Source organism: Oncorhynchus nerka, linkage group LG3 (genome assembly GCF_034236695.1).
Source record: "Oncorhynchus nerka isolate Pitt River linkage group LG3, Oner_Uvic_2.0, whole genome shotgun sequence".
NCBI lineage: Eukaryota > Metazoa > Chordata > Actinopteri > Salmoniformes > Salmonidae > Oncorhynchus > Oncorhynchus nerka.
The window spans coordinates 82876690-82895677 of NC_088398.1; the positions used below are offsets into that span (position 1 = coordinate 82876690).

Consider the following 18988-nt stretch of genomic DNA (forward strand, 5'->3'; position numbering starts at 1 on the left):
TCTATATTACTACACCTACTCTATATTACTACATTCTACTCTATATTACTACATTCTACTCTATATTACTACACCCTACTCTATATTACTACACCCTACTCTATATTACTACATTCTACTCTATATTACTACACCCTACTCTATATTACTACACCCTACTCTATATTACTACACCCTACTCTATATTACTACATTCTATATTACTACACCCTACTCTATATTACTACACCCTATTCTATATTACTACACTACCTATATTACTCTATATTACTACATTCTACTCTATATTACTACATTCTACTCTATATTACTACACCCTACTCTATATTACTACATTCTACTCTATATTACTACACCCTATTCTATATTACTACATTCTACTCTATATTACTACATTCTACTCTATATTACTACACCCTATTCTATATTACTACATATTACTACACCCTACTCTATATTACTACACCCTACTCTATATTACTACATTCTACTCTATATTACTACACCCTAATCTATATTACTACATTCTACTCTATATTACTACACCCTACTCTATATTACTACACCTACTCTATATTACTACTACATTCTACTCTATATTACTACATTCTACTCTATATTACTACACCCTATATTACTCTATATTACTACATTCTACTCTATATTACTACATTCTACTCTATATTACTACACCCTACATATTACTACACCCTATTCTATATTACTACATTCTACTCTATATTACTACATTCTACTCTATATTACTACATTCTACTCTATATTACTACACCCTACTCTATATTACTACATTCTACTCTATATTACTACACCCTATTCTATATTACTACACCCTCCTATATTACTACTCTATATTACTACATTCTACTCTATATTACTACACCCTACTCTATATTACTACATTCTACTCTATATTACTACACCTATATCTATATTACTACATTCTACTCTATATTACTACATTCTACTCTATATTACTACACCCTACTCTATATTACTACACCCTACTCTATATTACTACATTCTACTCTATATTACTACATTCTACTCTATATTACTACATTCTACTATTACTATATTACTACACATTCTACTCTATATTACTACACCCTATTCTATATTACTACACCTATTCTATATTACTACATTCTACTCTATATTACTACATTCTACTCTATATTACTACACCCTACTCTATATTACTACACCCTACTCTATATTACTACATTCTACTCTATATTACTACATTCTACTCTATATTACTACATTCTACTCTATATTACTACACCCTACTCTATATTACTACACCCTACTCTATATTACTACATTCTACTCTATATTACTACACCCTACTCTATATTACTACACCCTACTCTATATTACTACACCCTATTCTATATTACTACACCTATATTACTACATTCTACTCTATATTACTACATTCTACTCTATATTACTACACCCTACTCTATATTACTACATTCTACTCTATATTACTACACCCTATTCTATATTACTACATTCTACTCTATATTACTACATTCTACTCTATATTACTACACCTACTCTATATTACTACACCCTACTCTATATTACTACACCCTACTCTATATTACTACACCCTACTCTATATTACTACATTCTACTCTATATTACTACACCCTATTCTATATTACTACATTCTACTCTATATTACTACATTCTACTCTATTTACTACACCCTACTCTATATTACTACATTCTACTCTATATTACTACACCCTACTCTATATTACTACTCTATATTACTACACCCTACTCTATATTACTACATTCTACTCTATATTACTACACCCTACTCTATATTACTACACCCTACTCTATATTACTACACCCTACTCTATATTACTACATTCTACTCTATATTACTACACCCTACTCTATATTACTACACCTATCTATATTACTACATTCTACTCTATATTACTACACCCTATTCTATATTACTACACCCTACTCTATATTACTACATTCTACTCTATATTACTACACCCTACTCTATATTACTACACCCTACTCTATATTACTACACCCTACTCTATATTACTACATTCTACTCTATATTACTACACCCTACTCTATATTACTACACCCTATTCTATATTACTACACCCTACTCTATATTACTACATTCTACTCTATATTACTACATTCTACTCTATATTACTACACCCTACTCTATATTACTACATTCTACTCTATATTACTACACCCTATTCTATATTACTACACCCTACTCTATATTACTACATTCTACTCTATATTACTACATTCTACTCTATATTACTACACCCTACTCTATATTACTACATTCTACTCTATATTACTACATTCTATTCTATATTACTACACCCTATTCTATATTACTACATTCTACTCTATATTACTACATTCTACTCTATATTACTACACCCTACTCAATATTACTACACCCGACTCTATATTACTACATTCTACTCTATATTACTACATTCTACTCTATATTACTACATTCTACTCTATATTACTACACCCTACTCTATATTACTACACCCTATTCTATATTACTACACCCTATTCTATATTACTACACCCTATTCTATATTACTACATTCTACTCTATATTACTACACCCGACTCTATATTACTACACCCTACTCTATATTACTACATTCTACTCTATATTACTACATTCTACTCTATATTACTACACCCTACTCTATATTACTACATTCTACTCTATATTACTACATTCTACTCTATATTACTACACCCTACTCTATATTACTACACCCTATTCTATATTACTACACCCTACTCTATATTACTACATTCTACTCTATATTACTACATTCTACTCTATATTACTACACCCTACTCTATATTACTACATTCTACTCTATATTACTACACCCTACTCTATATTACTACATTCTACTCTATATTACTACATTCTACTCTATATTACTACACCCTATTCTATATTACTACATTCTACTCTATATTACTACATTCTACTCTATATTACTACACCCTACTCTATATTACTACATTCTACTCTATATTACTACACCCTACTCTATATTACTACACCCTACTCTATATTACTACATTCTACTCTATATTACTACATTCTACTCTATATTACTACACCCTACTCTATATTACTACACCCTACTCTATATTACTACACCCTACTCTATATTACTACATTCTACACTACACCCTACTCTATATTACTACACCCTAATCTATATTACTACATTCTACTCTATATTACTACACCCTACTCTATATTACTACACCCTATTCTATATTACTACACCCTACTCTATATTACTACATTCTACTCTATATTACTACATTCTACTCTATATTACTACACCCTACTCTATATTACTACATTCTACTCTATATTACTACACCCTATTCTATATTACTACACCCTATTCTATATTACTACATTCTACTCTATATTACTACATTCTACTCTATATTACTACACCCTACTCAATATTACTACACCCGACTCTATATTACTACATTCTACTCTATATTACTACATTCTACTCTATATTACTACATTCTACTCTATATTACTACACCCTACTCTATATTACTACACCCAGCTCTATATTACTACACCCTACTCTATATTACTACACCCTAGTCTATATTACTACACCCTACTCTATATTACTACACCCTACTCTATATTACTACACCTACCCTATATTACTACACCTATCTATATTACTACCCTACTCTATATTACTACATTCTACTCTATATTACTACACCTACTCTATATTACTACATTCTACTCTATATTACTACATTCTACTCACCTATATTACTACACCCTACTCTATATTACTACATTCTACTCTATATTACTACATTCTACTCTATATTACTACACCCTACTCTATATTACTACACCCTATTCTATATTACTACACCCTACTCTATATTACTACATTCTACTCTATATTACTACATTCTACTCTATATTACTACACCCTACTCTATATTACTACATTCTACTCTATATTACTACACCCTATTCTATATTACTACATTCTACTCTATATTACTACATTCTACTCTATATTACTACACCCTATTCTATATTACTACACCCTACTCTATATTACTACACCCTACTCTATATTACTACACCCTACTCTATATTACTACATTCTACTCTATATTACTACACCCTATTCTATATTACTACACCCTATTCTATATTACTACATTCTACTCTATATTACTACATTCTACTCTATATTACTACACCCTACTCTATATTACTATTCTATCTATTACTACATTTACTACACCCCTACTCTTCTATATTACACCCTATTCTATATTACTACACCCTATATTACTACACCCTATATATTACTACACCCTACTCTATATTACTACATTCTACTCTATATTACTACACCTATTCTATATTACTACACCCTACTCTATATTACTATATTACTACACCTATATTACTACATTCTACTCTATATTACTACACCCTATTCTATATTACTACTCTATATTACTACATTCTACTCTATATTACTACATTACCCTACTCTATATTACTACACCCTACTCTATATTACTACATTCTACTCTATATTACTACACCCTATTCTATATTACTACATTCTACTCTATATTACTACATTTACTATTCTATATTACTACACCCTACTCTATATTACTACATTCTACTCTATATTACTACATTCTACTCTATATTACTACACCCTACTCTATATTACTACATTCTACTCTATATTACTACACCCTATTCTATATTACTACATTCTACTCTATATTACTACATTCTACTCTATATTACTATATTACACATTCTACTCTATATTACTACACCCTACTCATTCTACTATATTACTACTACATTCTACTCTATATTACTACACCCTACTCTATATTACTACATTCTACTCTATATTACTACACCCTATTCTATATTACTACACTACTATTCTATATTACTACATTCTACTACTATCTTTACTACATTCTACTATATTACTATATTACTTACTACATTCTACTCTATATTACTACATTCTACTCTATATTACTACATTCTACTCTATATTACTACACCTACTCTATATTACTACATTCTACTCTATATTACTACACTATATTACTACACCCTACTCTATATTACTACATTCTACTCTATATTACTACACCCTATTCTATATTACTACACCCTACTCTATATTACTACATTCTACTCTATATTACTACACCCTATTCTATATTACTACACCCGACTCTATATTACTACATTCTACTCTATATTACTACACCCTATTCTATATTACTACACCCTACTCTATATTACTACATTCTATTCTATATTACTACACCCTACTCTATATTACTACATTCTACTCTATATTACTACATTCTATTCTATATTACTACACCCTACTCTATATTACTACATTCTACTCTATATTACTACACCCTACTCTATATTACTACATTCTATTCTATATTACTACGCCCTATTTGACAGTGGTTTTACATATGTGGGTACGATGCACTTCAGGACAATTCCCTAACCTATCATCACTTCAATCACCTCTCCCAGAATCCCCCATCCCCCCTCTCAATCTAACTCTAATTCCTGTTTACCTACTTTACTGTTAATGTAATCATCTCTCTCTCTCTCTCTCTCTCTCTCTCTCTCTCTCTCTCTCTCTCTCCTCCCTACAGAACGAGTCTCTGCTGAGGCAGATGAGGGAGATGGAGGATCGTCTGGGAAACGAGGCTGGAGGTTACCAGGACTCCATCACCCGTCTGGAGGATGAGATCGCTAAGATGAAGGATGAGATGGCTCGTCACCTCAGAGAGTACCAGGACCTCCTCAATGTCAAGATGGCCCTGGATATAGAGATCGCTACCTACAGGAAGCTACTGGAGGGAGAGGAGAGCCGGTAGGAGAGAGAGATTAATAGAGGGAAGGATAGAGAGGAGGGAGGAGAGGTGTAGGATGAAGGATAGAGAAGAGGGAGGAGAGGTGTAGGATGAAGGATAGAGAAGAGGGAGAGGAGGTGTAGGGGGAGGGATAGAGAAGAGGGAGGCGATGAATAGGGGGAGGGATAGAGAAGAGGGAGGAGAGGAGTAGGGGAGGGAGGGAGAAGAGGGAGGAGAGGTGTAGGGGAGGGATAGAGAAGAGGGAGGAGAGGTGTAAGGGGAGGGGGAAAGGATAGTGAAGAGGGAGGAGAGGAGTATGGGGAGGGATAGAGAGGAGGGAGGAGAGGTGTAGGATGAAGGATAGAGAAGAGGGAGGAGAGGAGTAGGGGGAGGGATAGAGAGGAGGGAGGAGAGGTGTAGGATGAAGGATAGAGAAGAGGGAGGAGAGGTGTAGGGGAGGGGGAGGGATAGAGAGGAGGGAGGAGAGGTGTAGGATGAAGGATAGAGAAGAGGGAGGAGGAGGGATAGAGAAGAGGGAGGAGAGGTGTAGGGGAGGGATAGAGAAGAGGGAGGAGAGGTGTAGGGGGAGGGATAGAGAAGAGGGAGGAGAGGAGTAGGGGGAGGGATAGAGAAGAGGGAGGAGAGGAGTAGGGGAGGGATAGAGAAGAGGGAGGAGAGGAGTAGGGGAGGGATAGAGAAGAGGGAGGAGAGGTGTAAGGGGAGGGATAGAGAAGAGGGAGGAGAGGTGTAGGGGGAGGGATATAGAAGAGGGAGAGAAGGAGTAGGGGGAGGGATAGAGAAGAGGGAGGAGAGGAGTAGGGGTAGGGGGAGGGATAGAGAAGAGGGAGGAGAGGAGTAGGGGAGGGATAGAGAAGAGGGAGGAGGAGGAGTAGGGGGAGGGATAGAGAAGAGGGAGAGGAGGAGTAGGGGGAGATTTGGGGAGGGAGGAGAGGGAGTAGGGGGAGGGATAGAGAAGAGGGAGGAGAGGTGTAAGGGGAGGGGAGGGATAGAGAAGAGGGAGGAGAGGAATAGGGGGGAGGGATAGGGAAGAGGGAGGAGGGAGGAGGAGTAGGGGGAGGGATAGAGAAGAGGGAGGAGAGGTGTAGGGGGAGGGATAGAGAAGAGGGAGGAGAGGTGTAGGGGGAGGGATAGAGAAGAGGGAGGAGAGGTGTAGGGGGGGGGAGGGATAGGGAAGAGGGAGGAGAGGTGTAGGGTGAGGGATAGAGAAGAGGGAGGAGAGGAATAGGGGAGGGATAGAGAAGAGGGAGAGGCGGAGTAGGGGGAGGGATAGAGAAGAGGGAGGAGAGGAATAGGGGGAGGGATAGAGAAGAGGGAGGAGAGGAATAGGGGAGGGATAGAGAAGAGGGAGGAGAGGAATAGGGGAGGGATAGAGAAGAGGGAGGAGAGGAGTAGGGGGAGGGATAGAGAAGAGGGAGGAGAGGAATAGGGGGAGGGATAGAGAAGAGGGAGAGGAGGAGTAGGGGGAGGGATAGAGAAGAGGGAGGAGAGGAATAGTGGGAGGGATAGAGAAGAGGGAGGAGAGGAGTAGGGGAGGGATAGAGAAGAGGGAGAGGAGGAGTAGGGGAGGGATAGAGAAGAGGGAGGAGAGGAATAGGGGAGGATAGAGAAGAGGGAGAGGAGGAGTAGGGGAGGGAGGGATAGAGAAGAGGGAGGAGAGGATTAGGGGAGGGATAGAGAAGAGGGAGAGGAGGAGTAGGGGGAGGGATAGAGAAGTGGGAGGAGAGGAGTAGGGGAGGGATAGAGAAGAGGGAGAGGAGGAGTAGGGGGAGGGATGGAGAGGAGGAGTAGGGGGAGGGATGGAGCAGAGGGAGGAGAGGAGTAGGGGAGGGATAGAGAAGAGGGAGAGGATGAGTAGGGGGAGGGATAGAGAAGTGGGAGGAGAGGGGAGGGGAGGTGTAGGGGGAGGGATAGAGAAGAGGGAGGAGAGGAGTAGGGGGAGGGATGGAGAGGAGGAGTAGGGGGAGGGATAGAGAAGAGGGAGGAGAGGAATAGGGGAGGATAGAGAAGAGGAGAGGAGGAGTAGGGGGAGGGATGGAGAAGAGGTAGGGGAGGAGTAGGGGGAGGGGAGGTGTAGGGGAGGGATAGAGAAGAGGGAGGGGGCAGTAGGGCGAGGGGTAGAGAAGAGGGAGGAGAGGGGAGGGGAGGTGTAGGGGGAGGGATAGAGAAGAGGGAGGGGGCAGTAGGGGGAAGGATAGAGAAGAGGGAGGAGAGGGGGAGGAGAGCAGTAGGGCGAGGGATCCCAAAATACATGTATAAATGTATCAAAACAAAGTAAGGTAGTTGTGCAATACATTTTATAGATAAAACAATAAGTACCATTATGTTTAAATGTTTGCAGGCTTTTCTCCTCAGACAATACAACAGATAATTCTAATGGGGTGTGGAAGATATATAAACTCTTCCCGGTAGGATACACTTGTGCTTCCACTTCCCCATTACCGTTGAGGAGGAGGGAGGAGATAAGATGCAAGGAATTGCAAAAGACACATTGCGATAGAGCCAGGGTAAAAGTAGGCGAGGGAGGTCATCGTGAATGGAATCAGCCACAATAGATTGTTGCAGGGACTTTCAAACGTTCAGTCAAATAGATATTTAACCTGTCATTTCCTGTATGTTTTGTCTTCTCTCTCTCTCCCTTTCCCCAGCATCACTGTATCTGGCTCCCACTCTGCTGGTCACTCTGCTGCTCACTCTGCCTCTCACTCTGCCTCTCACTCTGCTGCTCACTCTGCTGCTCACTCTGCTGCCTCATCATATTCCACTATTGGATTCAGAGGTGAGAACACGTTTCTTCAGCATCTTACCAGAAGGGGGAGAAGTGGAAAATAGGTTGACAGTTGAAACATTTCAGATATTGATAATTCTAAGACCAGGGAGGGGAGGAGAAGGGGGGAGGAGAGGTGTAGGGGGAGGAGAGGTGTAGGGGGAGGGGAGGAGAAGGGGAGGGGAAAAGTAGGGGGAGGGGAGGAGAAGGGGGAGGAGAGGTCTAGGGGGAGGAGAGGAGTAGGGGGAGGAGAGGAGAGGAGTAGGGGGAGGGGAGGAGTAGGGGGAGGGGAGGAGTAGGGGGAGGAGAGGAGTAGGGAGAGGAGGGAGTAGGGAGAGGAGAGGGAGTAGGGGGAGGAGAGGGAGTAGGGAGAGGAGAGGAGTAGGGAGAGGAGAGGAGTAGGGAGAGGAGAGGAGGGTAGGGGGAGGAGAGGAGTAGGGAGAGGAGAGGGAGTAGGGAGAGGGAGGAGTAGGGAGAGGAGAGGAGTAGAGAGAGGAGAGGAGTAGGGAGAGGAGTAGGGAGAGGAGAGGAGTAGGGAGAGGAGAGGAGAGGAGTAGGGAGAGGAGAGGAGTAGGGAGAGGAGAGGAGTAGGGAGAGGAGAGGAGTAGGGAGAGGAGAGGAGAGGAGTAGGGAGAGGAGAGGAGTAGGGAGAGGGTTAGCTTGTGGTTGTTTTTTACCTCATTTCGCGCGCCTTTCTACTCTCTGCTGCTGTGGTAAGAGACTAAGGTTGTTTTGGGGGTTAGGTTGTGGTTTGATCAGGTTGTGGTTAGGTTAGGTTGAGGTTAGGTTGAGGTAGGGTTAGGTTGTGGTTGTGGCTGGGTTACGGTTGTGATAGTTTTACTTGTGATCTATACTTTCAATTCAAAACATCAGCCTAGAGATAGTTGGTTAGTCTTGAGTTGACATCTTTTTCAAGTCTCAGAGCCTGAGAGAGTCCTGGGTTAGACTGAGGTTGTGCTACCTTTGATTAAGCCTGAGAGTCCTGGGTTAGACTGAGGTTGTGTTACCTCTCATTAAGCCTGAGAGTCCTGGGTTAGACTGAGGTGGTGTTACCTCTCATTAAGCCTGAGAGTCCTGGGTTAGACTGAGGTGGTGCTACCTCTGATTAAGCCTGAGAGTTCTGGGTTAGACTGAGGTGGTGTTACCTCTGATTAAGCCTGAGAGTCCTGGGTTAGACTGAGGTGGTGTTACCTCTGATTAAGCCTGAGAGTCCTGGGTTAGACTGAGGTGGTGCTACCTCTGATTAAGCCTGAGAGTCCTGGGTTAGACTGAGGTGGTGCTACCTCTCATTAAGCCTGAGAGTCCTGGGTTAACCTGAGGTGGTGTTACCTCTCATTAAGCCTGAGAGTCCTGGGTTAGACTGAGGTGGTGTTACCTCTGATTAAGCCTGAGAGTCCTGGGTTAGACTGAGGTGGTGCTACCTCTGATTAAGCCTGAGAGTCCTGGGTTAGACTGAGGTGGTGCTACCTCTCATTAAGCCTGAGAGTCCTGGGTTAACCTGAGGTGGTGTTACCTCTCATTAAGCCTGAGAGTCCTGGGTTAGACTGAGGTGGTGTTACCTCTGATTAAGCCTGAGAGTCCTGGGTTAGACTGAGGTGGTGCTACCTCTGATTAAGCCTGAGAGTCCTGGGTTAGACTGAGGTGGTGCTACCTCTGGTTAAGCCTGAGAGTCCTGGGTTAGACTGAGGTGGTGTTACCTCTCATTAAGCCTGAGAGTCCTGGGTTAGACTGAGGTGGTGTTACCTCTGATTAAGCCTGAGAGTCCTGGGTTAGACTGAGGTGGTGCTACCTCTGATTAAGCCTGAGAGTCCTGGGTTAGACTGAGGTGGTGCTACCTCTGGTTAAGCCTGAGAGTCCTGGGTTAGACTGAGGTTGTGCTACCTCTGTCCTCTCCCTGCAGAGACCAGCCCAGACGTAGGCCGTTCATCAGAGGTCCACTCCAAGAAGACTGTTCTGATCAAGACCATCGAAACCCGCGATGGAGAGGTGAGCTAAACAGACAGAACCACAAAAAACAGAAGACACTATGGACCAATATAGGCCTCATCCTAAATAACTCCATATCCCCTTCATAGTGCACTACCAGGGCCCGGGACTCGTGTCAAAAGCAGCACACTATATATAAGGAATAGGGTGTTATTTTGCACTTGGACATAGCATCTCATAGCCGTACAGTCATTTCATTAATACATTTTGATCTAGATGAAATATTCATTGAGAGAGGGTGCTAGTGCTCTGTGTGTAAGTACAGTTTAAATCTCAATGGCTGATCAACTATTAACTCACTTCTCCTATCCGGAGCACCTCAGTATTAGACCTGATGACCCCACCTCCGAGCATCTCACCCTCCTCTCACAGTTCAGAGATGTACAGAGGACACCAGGGTTCGGGTCAATATCATTTAATTTCAGACAATTCATGAAGTGAACAGAAATTCCTGATTCCCAATTAAACATTTTCTTAATAGAAAAGCATTGAGACGGCCTCCCAAGCGGTGCAATGCTTGCTGCATTACGACAGACCCGGGTTCGATCCCAGGCCGTCACAACCCGGCCGTGACCGAAAGTCCCATAGGGCAGTACACAATTGGCCCAGCGTCGTCCGGGTTAGGGGAGGGTTTGGCCCGGCGGGGGGTTTACTTGGCTCATCGCACTCCAGCGTCTCCTTGTGGCGGGCTGGGCGCCTGCAGGCTGACCCCTTGGTCGTCAGTTGAACAGTGTTTCCGGGTTTAGCGGGCGGGTGTTCAGAATCAAAGTTTTGGTGGTTCCTGTTTCGTAGGATGCATGACTCGACCTTCACCTCCCGAACCCGTTGGGGAGTTGCAGCGATGAGACAAGATCGTAATTGGATCCCTATTGGAAATCACGAAATTGGGGAGAAAAAGAGGGGAAAATTACAACAACCAAAAAGAAAATCATTGAGGAGAATTAGGAATTGGAATTTAATTTTACTTCCTGAATTTACATTTTACTTCCTGAATTTACATTTTACTTCCTGGATTGACTGAACCCTGGAGGACACACTATTGTTCACACTAAACTACAGTCCTTGTCTCCGGTATATCTATATGTATTTTATTGTGTTTATTTCACCTTTATTTTCACAGGAAAGTCCCTTTGAGACCTTGTCTCTTTTGGAAGAGAGCCCTGTCTCACAAAAAAAAAAAAAAAGCAGCAGAAAAAACAAGGTACATGAACAAGGAAAGAGTTGAGATAATGGCAGTGTCATGACAACACAACAATACAACAACACAACAACACAACAATACAACAACACAACAACACAACAATACAACAATACAACAAAACAACAATACAACAACACAACAACACAACAATACAACAACACAACAATACAACAACACAACAACACAACAATACAACAATACAACAACACAACACAACAATACAACAACACAACAATACAACAACACAACAATACAACAACACAACAACACAACAACACAACAACACAACAATACAACAATACAACAAAACAACAATACAACAACACAACAACACAACAACACAACAACACAACAATACAACAACACAACAATACAACAACACAACAATACAACAATACAACAAAACAACAATACAACAACACAACAACACAACAACACAACAACACAACAACACAACAACACAACAACACAACAATACAACAACACAACAATACAACAATACAACAATACAACAACACAACAACACAACAACACAACAACACAACAATACAACAACACAACAATACAACAACACAACAATACAACAATACAACAAAACAACAATACAACAACACAACAACACAACAACACAACAACACAACAATACAACAACACAACAACACAACAACACAACAATACAACAATACAACACAACAATACAACAACACAACAATACAACAACACAACAATACAACAACACAACAACACAACAACACAACAATAAAACAATACAACAACACAACACAACAATACAACAACACAACAATACAACAACACAACAATACAACACAACAATACAACAACACAACAATACAACAATACAACAACACAACAACACAACAATACAACAACACAACACAACAACACAACAATACAACAACACAACACAACAATACAACAACACAACAACACAACAATACAACAACACAACACAACAACACAACAATACAACAACACAACACAACAATACAACAACACAACAATACAACAACACAACACAACAATACAACAACACAACAACACAACAAACACAACAACACAACAAACACAACAACACAACAATACAACAACACAACAACACAACAAACACAACAACACAACAACACAACAACACAACAACAATACAACAACACAACAACAACACAACAATACAACAATACAACAATACAACAACACAACAATACAACAACACAACAATACAACAACACAACAACACAACAACACAACAATACAACAACACAACAACACAACAAACACAACAATACAACAATAAAACAACACAACAATACAACAATACAACAACACAACAACACAACAATACAACAACACAACAACACAACAACACAACAAACACAACAACAATACAACAACACAACAACAACACAACAATACAACAATACAACAATACAACAACACAACAATACAACAAACACAACAAACACAACAACACAACAACACAACAATACAACAATACAACAACACAACAACACAACAATACAACAATACAACAAACACAACAACACAACAACACAACAATACAACAACACAACAACACAACAACACAACACACACAACAATACAACAACACAACAACACAACAAACACAACAATACAACAATAAAACAACACAACAACACAACAATACAACAACACAACAACACAACAATACAACAACACAACAACACAACAATACAACAATACAACAACACAACACAACAATACAACAACACAACAAACACAACAACACAACAATACAACAACACAACAATACAACAATACAACAACACAACAACACAACAATACAACAACACAACAACACAACAAACACAACAATACAACAATAAAACAACACAACAACACAACAATACAACAACACAACAATACAACAACACAACAACACAACAACACAACAATACAACAATACAACAACACAACACAACAATACAACAACACAACAAACACAACAACACAACAATACAACAACACAACAATACAACAATACAACAACACAACAACACAACAATACAACAACACAACAACACAACAACACAACAATACAACAAACACAACAACACAACAATACAACAACACAACAATACAACGATACAACGATACAACGACACAACGACACAACGACACAACAATACAACAACACAACAACACAACAACACAACAACACAACAATACAACAACACAACAACACAACAAACACAACAATACAACAACACAACAACACAACAATACAACAACACAACAACACAACAAACACAACAACACAACAAACACAACAACACAACAATACAAAAACACAACAACACAACAACACAACAATACAACAACACAACAACACAACAACAACACAACAATACAACAATACAACAATACAACAACACAACAAATACAACAATACAACAATACAACAATACAACAACACAACAACACAACAACACAACAGCACAACAACACAACAACACAACAATACAACAATAAAACAACACAACAACACAACAAATACAACAAATACAACAATACAACAAATACATAAACCGGAGAGGTGCAGTGTTGTTTTACAGGGTCAGTCATAGTAGTACGATAGGTGTTGTTTACAGGGTCAGCCATAGTAGTATGATAGGTGTTGTTTTACAGGGTCAGTCATAGTAGTATGATAGATGTTGTTTTACAGGGTCAGTCATAGTAGTAGTATGATAGGTGTTGTTTACAGGGTCAGTCATAGTAGTATGATAGGTGTTGTTTTACAGGGTCAGTCATAGTAGTATGATAGGTGTTGTTTACAGGGTCAGTCATAGTAGTATGATAGGTGTTGTTTTATAGGGTCAGTCATAGTAGTATGATAGGTGTTGTTTTACAGGGTCAGTCATAGTAGTATGATAGATGTTGTACTACAGGGTCAGTCATAGTAGTAGTATGATAGGTGTTGTTTACAGGGTCAGTCATAGTAGTATGATAGGTGTTGTTTTACAGGGTCAGTAGTATGATAGGTGTTGTTTTACAGGGTCAGTCATAGTAGTATGATAGATGTTGTACTACAGGGTCAGTCATAGTAGTAGTATGATAGGTGTTGTTTACAGGGTCAGTCATAGTAGTATGATACAGGGTCAGTCATAGTAGTATGATAGGTGTTGTTTTACAGGGTCAGTCATAGTAGTATGATAGGTGTTGTTTTACAGGGTCAGTCATAGTAGTATGATAGGTGTTGTTTACAGGGTCAGTCATAGTAGTATGATAGGTGTTGTTGTACAGGGTCAGTCATAGTAGTGTGATAGGTGTTGTTTTACAGGGTCAGTCATAGTAGTATGATAGGTGTTGTTTTACAGGGTCAGTCATAGTAGTATGATAGGTGCTGTTTTACAGGGTCAGCCATGGTAGTATGATAGGTGCTGTTTTACAGGGTCAGTCATAGTAGTATGATAGGTGTTGCTTTACAGGGTCATAGTAGTATGATAGGTGTTGTTTTACAGGGTCAGTCATAGTAGTACGATAGGTGTTGTTTTACAGGGTCAGTCATAGTAGTATGATAGGTGTTGTTCTACAGGGTCAGTCATAGTAGTATGATAGGTGTTGTTTTACAGGGTCAGTCATAGTAGTGTGATAGGTGTTGTTTTACAGGGTCAGTCATAGTAGTAGTATGATAGGTGCAGTGTAATGTGTCGTCTTCTGCAGGGTCAGTCATAGTAGTATGATAGGTGCAGTGTAATGTGTCGTCTTCTGCAGGGTCAGTCATAGTAGTATGATAGGTGCAGTGTAATGTGTTGTTTTACAGGGTCGGCTATAGTGGTACGGATCCCTATTAGCACATTAGGGTTAAGTGCCTTTCTCAACGGCACGGCGACTGATTTTTCACCTTGGGTATACAAACCCCTAGATCTTTCGCTTACTGCCCCAGACGTTCTAACCGCTAAGCTGCCCGCTGGGCTCCGCCAGCGACTCTGACACACAGCGAAGTGACCCGTAAGAACGTGGCCTACGATAAGCAGTGTCCAATGGTTTTAAAGAAGTGGCAGCAGCGTTTATATAGATGATGTCACCCATAGTCAAAGGCCGACATTATGAACATTTGAACATCTTGGCAATGTTCTGTTATAATCTCTACCCGGCACAGCCAGAAGAGGACTGGCCACCCCACATAGCCTGGTTCCTCTCTAGGTTTCTTCCTAGGTTTTGGCCTTTCTAGGGAGTTTTTCCTAGCCACCGTGCTTCTACACCTGCATTGCTTGCTGTTTGGGGTTTTAGGCTGGGTTTCTGTTCAGCACTTTGAGATATCAGCTGATGTACGAAGGGCTATATAAATACATTTGATTTGATTTGATTTTGACAGGGAAATTGACTGAACAATAGTTTTCCTACAACCTATAGCAATCTATTTTCTGAAGAACAAGCCCAGTTTAAGACTCTCGTTTCTCCGTTAGCTCATCTGCGTGTTTTAAATGACAACTTGTCGTCGATCCAAATAGATCCAAGGTATTTATATGAGGGGACTCGTTCATTATCGTATTTTTGTATTCTGTTGTATTTTGTAAAAAAAAACGTTGTGTGATTGTACGATGCGAGGCTCCCTTGTGAAAGAGACCTTGGTCTCAATGGGACTCCCTGTTGAACGAAAGGTACAACAAACAAGTCAAATACAAAATCTATACACTTCGTCTCTCTGTTGGCTTATCTGGTTGTTGTCTCTCTGTTGCCTGACCTCTCGACCTCGACTGACTGTCCTCTCCTTCCACAGGTGGTCAGTGAATCTACGCAGCACCAGCAGGACATCATGTAAACAACAACGAACAAACAAAACGAAGCAACAACAAGTTTAAAGGACGTTTACATACCAAGATACAAGGGCTGCTCTAGGTAGCTTTTCTAGGGAAAGCCTCTTTTGAAAGGTCTCTTTTTTGAGAGGGAGTGAGTTATTAACACCGTATGAAGAGTTTATAACCACATTGACAAAGGGTTATACCTGCCTTAGGTAATGTTCATAACTCACTAACTCCTAGTAATCAGATTTTATATGACCAATCACCAAAGGAGAAGACAGAAGAAAACAATGTTACCGTAATCAGAAGGAAATGTTACCATAATCAGAATACAATGTTACCGTAATCAGAATACAATGTTACCGTAATCAGAATACAATGTTACCGTAGTCAGAATACAATGTTACCGTAATCAGAATACAATGTTACCGTAATCAGAAGGAAATGTTACCCTAATCAGAAGGCAATGTTACCGTAATCAGAATACAATGTTACCGTAATCAGAATACAATGTTACCGTAATCAGAATACAATGTTACCGTAGTCAGAATACAATGTTACCGTAATCAGAAGGAAATGTTACCGTAATCAGAAGGAAATGTTACCCTAATCAGAATACAATGTTACCGTAATCAGAATACAATGTTACCGTAGTCAGAATACAATGTTACCGTAATCAGAATACAATGTTACCGTAATCAGAAGGAAATGTTACCGTAATCAGAAGGCAATGTTACCGTAATCAGAATACAATGTTACCGTAATCAGAAGACAATGTTAGACAATGTTACCGTAATCAGAAGGCAATGTTACCGTAATCAGAATACAATGTTACCGTAATCAGAAGACAATGTTACCGTAATCAGAAGACAATGTTACCGTAATCAGAAGACAATGTTACCGTAATCAGAAAACAATGTTACCGTAATCAGAAGACAATGTTACCGTAATCAGAAGACAATGTTACAGTAATCAGAAGGCGGGAACAAGGTGGAATGAAAGTCAAGTCAGGCCCTGGCTAGAACAGAACACGCATGGCTAGAGGGGATCTCCAGAATGTCAAGAGATGTATCTCTGTAGTCCACGTTTCTTTGTGTGTGTGTGTGTGTGTGTGTGTGTGTCAGAAAGGGTCTATCTGCTTCACAATGTTTCACAGCCGATGATCTGAAATAAAATACAGTGTATGTTGATTTGGCTTTTATTTACCCATCACCTCTTTGTGTACATTTACTATCAAGTGAGAGTAACATGATCAGTCAAGCTTGGGTCATATTTTATTTAGTGGATTAACGGTGGATTAACACTGGATTAAGGGTGGATTAACAGAGGATTAACGGTGGATTAACAGAGGATTAACAGTGGATTAACAGTGGATTAACAGTGGATTAACAGTGAATTAACAGTGGATTAACATTGGATTAACAGTGGATAGACGGTGGATTAACAGTGGATAGACGGTGGATTAACAGTGGATTAACAGTGGATTAACAGTGGATTAACAGAGGATAGATGGTGGATTAACAGTAAATTATCAGTGGATTAACCTCTTCAGTCGACCCTCTACTTTTTTGAACATTCTGTTAAAAATCGCGCAACATTTCAGCGCCCTGCTACTCATGCCAGGAATATAGTATATGCATTTGCTTAGTCTGTGTGGATAGAAAACACTCAGACGTTTAAAAAACTGGTTAAATCACTGCTGTGGCTTTACCAGAACGGCATTTACATCGAAAGGCACAGGAAAAACTGATCACTGAAAATGGGGAAAATATATCCATTCGCTACTTGAACCCATTGATAAACGTGAACCACAATTAATTGACTGAGGTTGCAGTACCTACAGCTTCCACACGGTGTCTAGAGTCTTGTCATTTCCCTTCGAGTTTTTTCTTGGTCAAACACATACAGGACACCGTATCTAATCCGGTCTAGGACCAGATATTTTCGTTGAGTTTCTAGCCGGACATTTTTCCAGACGGACAGCTAATGATCTTTACATCGTCTCCTGATGAATTTTATCGCTTATTAACGTTTACTAATACCTAAAGTTGCATTACAAACGTATTTCGAAGTGTTTTGTGAAAGTTTATCGTCGACTTTTTGAATTTAAAAAAATGACGTTACGTTTTGAAACTATGTTTTTTTCGTTTATCACACAGTCTACATATAACGATATCTAGGCTTTATATGGACCGATTTAATCGA

At 39.8% G+C, this 18988-nt stretch overlaps 1 protein-coding gene across 2 annotated transcripts in view; it reads left to right on the forward strand.

Annotated features, from left to right (window-relative positions):
• Positions 1-17973, forward strand: part of LOC115115867 (desmin-like) — a 59855-nt gene extending 41882 nt beyond the window's left edge. The window contains exons 6-10 of one of the 2 annotated variants that reach the window (XM_065016165.1): positions 5809-6029; positions 8676-8806; positions 10695-10780; positions 11901-11981; positions 16762-17973. In XM_065016165.1, the coding sequence (XP_064872237.1) occupies positions 5809-6029; positions 8676-8806; positions 10695-10780; positions 11901-11981; positions 16762-16803 (561 nt within the window). In that variant the 3' untranslated portion in view covers positions 16804-17973. The remainder of the gene's footprint in view (positions 1-5808; positions 6030-8675; positions 8807-10694; positions 10781-11900; positions 11982-16761) is intronic. The other variant, XM_065016163.1, reaches the window with a different exon arrangement.
• The last annotated feature ends 1015 nt before the right edge of the window (positions 17974-18988 follow it).